This window comes from Watersipora subatra, chromosome 10 (genome assembly GCF_963576615.1).
Source record: "Watersipora subatra chromosome 10, tzWatSuba1.1, whole genome shotgun sequence".
NCBI lineage: Eukaryota > Metazoa > Bryozoa > Gymnolaemata > Cheilostomatida > Watersiporidae > Watersipora > Watersipora subatra.
In genome coordinates, this window is record NC_088717.1 from 55,554,915 (window position 1) to 55,564,777 (window position 9,863).

Here is a 9,863-nt window from a genome sequence, read left to right on the forward strand (position 1 = left end):
ACTATAAGAAGGATAACACTATTGTGTATCTCAAGGGAGTAAAAGTAACATACAGCAGTGCTGGCATCATTTCAGAGGAGAAGAGCCCTTGGTGAGTATTTCTTAACGTATAAGCTATTGAGACAAATAAGTACAAATGACATGTTATATGTAATGATTTTACACATGGCATTTTAGCCTTTAAAAATTCAATGGCACCATCCATATATATAAATTTCAGTGTTTGTTGATCTGTCATTCGTGTGTCCAGTTCTAGCGATTAAAATCTAGGAATGAAAACCCTGCTTCGGGTTGGAATTGAACTTAAAAACACTTCTCATCAAGCTACGTTGTCCATGCCATACTATTGTATAATTGTTCACATACTTACTACAACTGCCTAACAACTAATTTAATACCGACTGGTTAAAATACTTTGCTTTACGCTTTAGCTATCACGCTTAAAGACCATGGTTGCAGGAGAGATCATTGAGCAATCTTTTTTCTAGCAATGGCTCAAGTTATAACGGCTCTTATTATAGTAAAGATTTGCATTAGCTTAAGTTATTGAAATTCATTGGGTAAAGAAACTTAGCCAATGGCAATTACATTACCTGCCATTGTTTATAAACTGTTTTTAATCTTGAGCGAATGTGTAGTGTAAAAAGTAAGAAATGTTTCTAAACAATCTGCTTTAGCTCTGTTTTGAGACTTCAAATTTTTATTTGAAACTTTTTTATTACTTGTGCGAAGCCGGCATTCAGCTAGTTCAAGTATAAAAGGAAGATTACTTTATTGAAGAAACTGTCACCTCGTATTATTCTCTCTAAGAAAAACTACAGCACTCATGTTGCTGTAACAAACAGGCAGATGAAATGCTGTTCCATTCTAAGCGCTAGTGTACTACAATATTCAAGTCGCGCTGTTATAACACTAAAGATTCAAGTTACTTTCATCGCTGACTTCATTTTAGGTACCATTACTGAGCATCAAGAGCTATTACTTGAAATCAAATGTTACTACATAACATCAAGTGCTGTCACTTCATATTAAGCGCTGTCACTTTTTATAAAATGCTAAAACTGTCACTTTGTATAAAGTGCTGTCACTTCTTATCAAGTGATAATGAAGTTTCAAACGGAGGAATGCTGAGTTTAAAAAGTCATGAACTAAACTAAAACACTCACCTGCTCATCAAACGTCTCATCACTAGTACGTCGACCAGCTAGAGGAGATTCTGAACTGCGTTGAGTTGTGCCACCCTCAGCTTCAGCTTGTGGATGACTGTCTTTAGACAAACCACCCTGAGCCTGTTGTTGTGTCAAAACGTCAGTCTGTTGGGTGTCACTTTGTTGATGACTGATTAAAGAATTGTCAATGGTCACCTGACCCTCTCGTAACAGATCACGCAGGTGCTTGCTAATAGTGTATTGCGCTTTACTATCCAAGCTAGCGCAGTGTACGGAGGCTGATATGCATATCAACTGAAAAAAACTCCTGGTATACGAGTAGAGGACCGTGTTAGGATCAGAGTGACCGTTCATTGTAGCGTTAAACAACCCTGTAAAATAATTCTTGCAGGTTGACGATACAAATAGCAATTAATGTATGACAAACATCTCAGTATGAGTCCCCAAATTTCACGAGGAGTACAGCAATGAGGAGTGAGTAGAAAACTTAACGAGGACATACGTAGATAAATGAGAAGCCATGAAATGTCAATAGACATGTGAAAGCGAGTAACGTGTGAGCAAACCCTCGAACATCGAGTATGAAGTCTGCTTAGCTTACTGCGAGCAGAGGCTGGGCATGTTTTTATGAGCATTGTTGTACAAACAATAGCTCTGTGATCTTGGCTGAAAATATCCGTGTCTAGTGACAAAGGAACCTGGACAACTGGAGACATGCCCAATGGTAGAGAGCGATTTAAAGGTTTACTTGCAACAAAATTCACATTACAGTTATTTGGTATCAAAAGATTCACCATGTCTTACTGTGCTGTGTTGTAGGTGCAAAATATGTGGAAATGTGATTACAAGCTATTGAAAGCTAAAAAACGAACAGTTAATCGCAGCCATCACGAAAACGCTGTAGATTAAAATCCCTTTCCAAAATAGCTCAAATGGGACAAAGCTGAACAATATGGCTTCTGTTTACACTTTCATGAAACCTCATTCATCGAAATACTTTCACAGATATACTTCTCGCATTCAATAAAACCATGTCTATTGGCCTTTTGTCTGTTTCATCATCATTGTAATGCTGTCCTTTTGAGCACTGATATCTCAAAACCCATCGTGAAAATTCGTTCAATTTTTAACCTTAGCTCGAAGGAGTGCGTATCATCCTCTAATAAACATGACGAGCCTGTTGGTCACCTGAGATAGTCAAAAAATGCTGCCAAAATTATTCGCGCTGTTTGGCAGGAAGTATGGGTCACCCGAAGGGTAAAACCCGAAGTGTTTGTCATAAACTAGTGCTACGAGAAGTTTCATATTGAGCTTTTTATTAGCCTTTCAATTCACGTGATAACATCACATGTCAAAACAATAACCAAATTGTTCGAGTACGTCAGAGAAATAAATTGATTCCATCCTACGACATTTTTGTGATGGTGGCGATTAACTGTTCGTTTTTGAGCTTTTAAGAGCTTGTAATCACATTTCCACATATTTTGCACCTACAGCACAGCAGAGTAAGACATGGTGAATCTTTTGATACCAAATAACTGTAATGTGAATTTTGTTGCAAGTCAACCTTTAAGGTTGGATGTCATATATGTCACCACATGTTGCCTTTTTTTGGGAATTGAACCGCAACCCGTTGTTTGTAGGTCAGGGGATCTAGACCACTAGATGACACAAAGTGGGTAACAAATGAACATGAATGAACTTCATGGTGTACGGATGCTCACCAAGTTATAATGGCTTACCTACAGGATCCACCAGCGTGTCATCTTTCTCATTGCTGCCTGTCGGTGGTTCAGCTAACTTGAGGTCATATTTTCCCTCCTTGCCCATCCTACAGCATGCCTCACCTTAAGCCCTCTTAACTCAACATTAGTGATGCATTAAAGTATGAGTGATATATCAGAACTCTCAGACTAAGTGCCACAGAACAAATAACGAGTAAGTTAAAGATGACTGCACTTCATAAGTATTTCCCAACTAGTTTCTTAGCTATTGTAACAAAGGCTAAAGCTTCTCACCTATATGAGTTGGTGTCACCACTGCTCCACTGCACCCGAATCCAGCCATCATCTGCCAAAGCTGATATGACAGTACCTACAGTTCCAGCCGCAGACGGCAGCCCATCTTGATCTCCCCATTTCCAGTCTGGTCCTCGAACTACCCGCGTTCCAATCTTCATGAGGGATGCCTCCTCAGCGCCCGACATGGCGAGGAATTGTGTATTCTTCTTGTTGGGCTCCTCATAAATGACAGAGAGGCCTGGGCCCGCCAGCTAAGGAACAAAACTTCCATCTCAGTCCCAAAGCTTGAAAAGCATTCATCGTACTAGAGAGCTAGAGCCTCCCAGAGTTGTCATAACTTACTAACTATATGAAGATGCAGAACTCCAGCATAATCTGCTGTGACTGACACAACATGGTACAAACCTCAACCACAGTAGCGAATAAGCCAGAATATACAATCTTACTGACGAAGTATATATAAATATATATATAAATACATAAAGTATATAGAAATATATAAACAATCTGTAAAACTTCAAAACTTAATTGATACCCACCTCCACACAATCTACAGCTATCTAAATGAGCTAATAAATACATTGTAGATGCCTATCCGCTACTAATTTTGAAGGTACCGCAATACCTCTATTTGAATGACATGGTGCCGTTTTTTTAAATCTTCTCCTATAGTGGCGTTCTATTAGAGGTGACGTTTAAATAGAGGGTGGCACTTTATTTTTAGACAAGCTCGCCAGAGTTTTAGGAAGATAAATTTTACACTTTTATGTATGAAGCAATGCTAATGCAGCCTATATTTTGCACTCTCCTTTAGATGAGAGCAGTTGGTGTCAGCATTTTTGCATATACATTATTGCATATACAATTATTTTCATATACAGTCAAACATGGATAACTCGAACTTCACAGGACCGAGCGAAGTGTTCGAGTTATCAGAGCGTTCAAGTTATCAGAGCACTGTCACAAGTCCATTTATTTATTAGTAGATACATGTACATATAAAAACTATAATATAAATCAAAAGCATAAATGGCTTGTTTCAAATTAAATGCTTCTAATGTAAAGTTTAAAACTTTTTATCAAAAAGTATAGAGATTTTACTATCACTTGAGATGGGTTTGTTGTTTGAGGTGATGTTAATGCCAGAACGTTTTTTTAGATTAAAATTGGCAAAACTTGATCGTTGTTGAAATGCTCAGAAGAAAAGACATCTTTTTCTTTTGAGCGTTTTAACCAAGATCAAATTTGCCGATTTTTCTTTTCACAATTTATCATTACGTGGGAACAGATCAAAGAAACCATCCGAGTTAACCATGTGTTCGAGCTATCCAAGGGCGAGTTATCCACGTTTGACTGTACGTAGAAGTATTAGACTGAGGTAAACATGGGTAAAACATAGGATAAAGACATAGGTAAACATTGAGTAAAACATATTAGACTGATACAATTATTACTTATTTCGAGGGTGCTGCTTTTCAAGTTTTGAAACAAAAACCCAAGAGCTTTGGAGTTAGAAGACGGACTTTGATATGCCGAAACAATGGCTGCTATTACGTCTTGCGCTGTTCCTAAAGAGTATTTTTATCTTTCATCAAAACGTTTTAAAATCTTTAGAACAATCTAAAAACTTCCTTATGGACAATTCTGAGGGCAGTGGGTCGGATTTAGACCACAGCGAGTTTCGAATCAGATGTAATTCTGAAGACTATGACGATCGATCTTCTCAGGCACACTGTCACTAAAACGGTAAAACCGTGGCAACCTTGTCAACAACGAAAGAATTCATTGCTATTGATGTAATTTATTCATTATTAGTACCATTAGGCCACTTTTCTACTGACCACTTTCTATTATGGGTTTGTAAAACTCAAAGAATGTCAAAGCGGTAGGCGAATACAGGTGGCATTCAATTAAAGGGTGACGCTTTATTTTTCAACCGTTCCCTTATAGTGGTGTTCTATTAGAGGCAGCATTCAAATGAAGGTGACGCTGAAATAGAGGTTTGACGGTATATTGATCCATCTGACAATGGAATGTGTTATTTCTAAGTAGCCTAAACATATGAATTCCTGCATCTGAGTTATTGGGTGAATAACCAACTTATATGCGTATGAAAGTACGCAGTAGTTTTATCAAAAGAGATATTCACAACACACCATCTTTGCAGCACTATAGAAAATGTTATGATGATCATAAGAGAACCTATAAATAAGCTGGTCAGACCTATTTAACAATGCTGTGCATTAACTAATAGCATCCACTATCATATGGGTGACAAGTCATCTCCAGCCTCTAAATGATAGGCGTTGCTAGCCATTACAAACAGCTTTTCCAAAATAATTTTTTCCAAATCACTATTTTTAGTTTTCTGAAACCATGGCAACTACCGTAACTTTATGTAACAATTATGCCAACCTGCACAGAGCTGTCATTATCCAGGCACTGGGTAAGTCTGAGCACGGTTCTACAAAGAGCTAAGGTGCCTGAGTGCACAAGAAGACTGATGGAATGCGTGTGAAGGTCGCTAGAGAGAATTCCAAGCAGAGAGAGGATGAACCTTCCTTGAGGTAGGGCACCAATGCATACTTCCGCCTTGAAACACACATTCAAATATGTTCTTCAAAATTGATCTTACAGTGCCGACTAAACAGCAAACATGCATAACTGTGTGATATTCTGTAGAAGAGTCAATAACACAGCTAGACACCTTTAAACATAGCGTGGTATCTATGCCAATTGTGAGTAATTGCCCATAGACATCTGAAGTAGGATATATTAAGCAGTAAAAGAGAACCTTCCAATGGTTGTCTAATCTCTCAAAAGAACAACTTCAACACAAATAGAATTTGGTTTATCAACATTCACCTTAATATGCCAGTGAGTTTTATTGGAACAAGCCAATAAAGTTTGAGCGTCATTTCTTACAGTACGCAAACTTTTACATTAATTGTTGATTTGAAGACCAAAAATACTTTAATGCTATCTGTGAAAGAAGTCCACACAAGAGCTATAAGAACACGACTCCACAAATCTCGTTTACAGTGAGCAGCATACATCATTCTAGGAACATCATCTGGCCAAATGATAACCTATAATTCTCCACACTAATTATAACAGCAAACATTTCTCAGGAAATTATTTTCGGTTAAAACAAGTCGAAATATTTCCTTAAATGTTCAGTCTGACCTGATTTGGGCTTTATAAATAATGACAATGACAATCACTGTGCACTGCAGTTTCTAGAATCTTTACTATAATAAGAGCCGTGTCCGTCCGTTTGTCGGGAATAACAGTAAGAGCGTTAACAAAAAATATTGGGCCACACAGGAATTAAACCCACAACTTTGGATTCCCAGCCAACTGCGCTATCACATGCACCACTCAACCTCGTTTTCACATATACTTGTAAGAGTAATGGAGCTCACAGTTATCACACATGATTTTTCACGGTGCATGGGACTGCCTGTGTATTAGCACATTAATAAAGTACGGTTCAGACTAACAAGCACTTGCTTACCCTATCATTGTCTCCAGCCATCTCTACTGCCTGCTCTTGATATCTGGTGAGAAGGGTCTCTGCAGATACAATATGATCTCTGAGTGAAGAAATGGCCCATCTACTGAGCTCAAGGTGGAGCATCTCTATAATGACTCGGTCACAAGGTGGGATGAGACCGATATTATCCAGACAGTGCCCCAGTCCTTTCCTGTATGTAACAGAGAATTACTCAACATAGAAATGGCACAGCAGGCTGAGTAGAGAAGTCATCAAACAAACTGATACATTTGCCTTGCCTAATAGAGTGACTTTTGTGATATCTAAGAAGCCTGCAACAAAGACTATCAAAGATGAACTTTCACAAAACTTTACTAGATTTTATCATAAAGTATCAATATTTATCTATTATTTGTGATTGTTTTTTATGCTTGAGGTGATCTGACTGTCAGAATGTTTTAAAATCAAAATCAAAAAAACATGATCGGGGTTAAAAATGCTCAGATCAAGTGAAAGTGTGATTATGACGTCTATAGTTGCAAAGAGGCCGACAGAATAGAGACGTGTAATGCTGCAACTTGAACACAAAAGCCGATATAAACTATAGCAACGATAACAACTAATGATGTCATCCCGCATATATTTTTCTTCTGAGCATTTTAACCGTGATCAAGTTTTGTAAATTTTAATCTTGAAACATCCTGGCTGTCAGATCACCTCAAACATCAGAAACAATCACAAATGATAGAAAAATACTGATACTTTCTGATAAAATCTACTAAAATTTTGTGTGTAAGTTCAATTTTTATAATATAGTCAATCAGCCTCTAATTATGAGAGCAGAAACTTCTATTTATGCAAACTAACATAAAACCACTAGTTCCATTCCCATCTAGTAACAGTATAAAAGTTAATATTCGTATTATATCTATAAAAGAACAGCTGGTCACTAATACAAGTACGGCCGTTGTGTCCACCTCTACTGATAAGTGTACTAGTAAGGTGTGTGACCAATGATTGGTCACTGGCAAGTGACTAGTGACTGGCAGCTGGCAAGTGACTAGAGACTGGCAGCTGACAAGTGGCTAGTGATTGGTCGCTGGCAAGTGACCAGTGATTGGTCGATGGCAAGTGACTAGTGATTGGTCGATGGCAAGTGACCAGTGATTGGTCGATGGCAAGTGACCAGTGATTGGTTGCTGGCAAATGACTAGTGACTGGCAGATGGCAAGTGACTAGTGACTGGCAAGTGACCAGTGATTGGTCGCTGGCAAGTGACTCAATCACATGAGTACTTTGTATTTACAACAACTGCTGCCTTAGTGAACACAGTTCTTGTTGCAGAATCTTGTTAAAGAGAGTAACAAAAACATTAGCAAAACTGAGATAAAAACACATTTTTTCCTTATTAGCACAATTCAAAAAATTACATGCTGGCCAATCAAGGCCCAAGTCCTGTGGAGCAAAGCAATCATGAATATGAGATGAAAAGACAAAGCCTTGCTGAGCAATAAACTACTAGTTGTGGGACAGCAGCTTAACCTCATGTATGATTGGATCTGTGGAAGCCTATGGTTGTTGAACGCCTACAATATCTGAGTATAGCTTTTATCTGCCAGCAATATTTACACCAGACTACATATGACTAAAGCAAATGTCCTTCCAATATATCTATACATACACAAGAATAATTGCCAAGGACATAATCCTACTGGACAATATTATTCGCGAAGTTACATTTCATGGAAGTTGCCATTGCCTTTTCATGCGTTTTCGTAGACTCTTATTCATGGAGGAACACGATATCACATGCGTATAGCGCGTGTTTAACCTTCTATTTTACTTTTCTATTCAATATGTAATCGTATCAGCAAATCAAATATATAGCATAATGTCTAAATTGAAATCATCATTGTCAATTTCATCAATTTCAGTATTAGAAGTTGCTGGAGGTGATTTTACAGTGATTATCTGTAAGAGTGACTTTTGAGATGAACGACGCCATGCTGAATTCTAAAGCAACTGTGACAACCTTGAATAAATTTGTAAAGAGTTGTGATGCGTTGGCAATGAGCACAACTTCAACTTCGGAGATGGTTACAAAAGAGTTTGGAACCCAGCTACATGTATATCTACTGACTATGCCTGATAACAAATTTTTAATTTTAAGCAACAGTTGTCTTTCCTTTGTTAGAAAGGTCAACAACTCTAAATACTTGCAGATTTTAACTGTTCGTGGAATTGTTTGCTCACGAATTTACGGATTTTTTAAAATCCATCGAACAATCTCACTTTGTAGGGAATAATAACCTCCAAGCATGACAGTATGATCTGACCAGCTCAGATAATCTCTAGTTATTCAAGTTTGCATCATACAAAAAAGTGCTCTAATGACAGAAGCACTTGGTTAATGCAAGAACCAAACATTCTGCCACATCCTGGCAGAGTTCTAAATTGGCTGTCATGGCAGGTGTTTGCCTAAACTAAAACAAATTCAATTTTGCATGTTGCACAACTGCATGCAAAGGCGACAGTTATATTAAGAGGGTAAAAAGCAAAGCTGAGGCCACCTATACTGACTAACCTGTTGGAATGACCAACGAGCAGACCCTGCCACCCGGAAAGTATGTTAAACTTGGCAGATGGTAGTAAGTTATCTTTATGAACCAGCTTTAAAAACATCTGTATGCCAGATAGCCTGAGCTCTGCTCTCTCCACCTGATGAACAGAGTATAAGAAGGTGCTGTAAACTAGAAATCATCATCCCAGGCTGTTTTTGATAGAAATTTCCAACAGAAATAGTAGCAAATACTTCCAGTACTTTTTTCACAGACATCGTTACAGCTACCCACCTGTAAATGGAGCGATTTGCGCACTTGTTCGATGTCTATGCATCCATCATAGAGAACAAATTGTACAATCTGAGGAATGAGAGGAGAGGTCAGGCTGTCCTGATAGTTTTTGCTCAGCTTGTGCTTGATGACCCTTCTCTTGTCATCATCTATGACAATGTCGAGAAGGGGACACCATAAACTCTATAACATAGCAGTTCAGAAGTGACAGCAAACACCGAACCAAATATATGTATGCGCATTGAAATACAGAACTGTAAACACCATTTCATGAGCAATCCCTTGTCAGCACTTAGATGTGCTCTTCGACTTCAGACTAGTGCTA

The 9,863-nt window shown here is 38.1% G+C and overlaps 1 protein-coding gene across 1 annotated transcript in view; it reads right to left on the bottom strand.

The window, feature by feature from the left end:
- LOC137407224 (E3 ubiquitin-protein ligase HERC2-like) overlaps positions 1-9,863 on the bottom strand; it is a 97,972-nt gene that overhangs the window by 59,434 nt on the left and 28,675 nt on the right. The window contains 7 exon segments of the mRNA XM_068093830.1: positions 1,167-1,540; positions 2,912-3,000; positions 3,188-3,441; positions 5,606-5,782; positions 6,708-6,917; positions 9,288-9,404; positions 9,539-9,687. Of these exon segments, the coding sequence (XP_067949931.1) occupies positions 1,167-1,540; positions 2,912-3,000; positions 3,188-3,441; positions 5,606-5,782; positions 6,708-6,917; positions 9,288-9,404; positions 9,539-9,687 (1,370 nt within the window).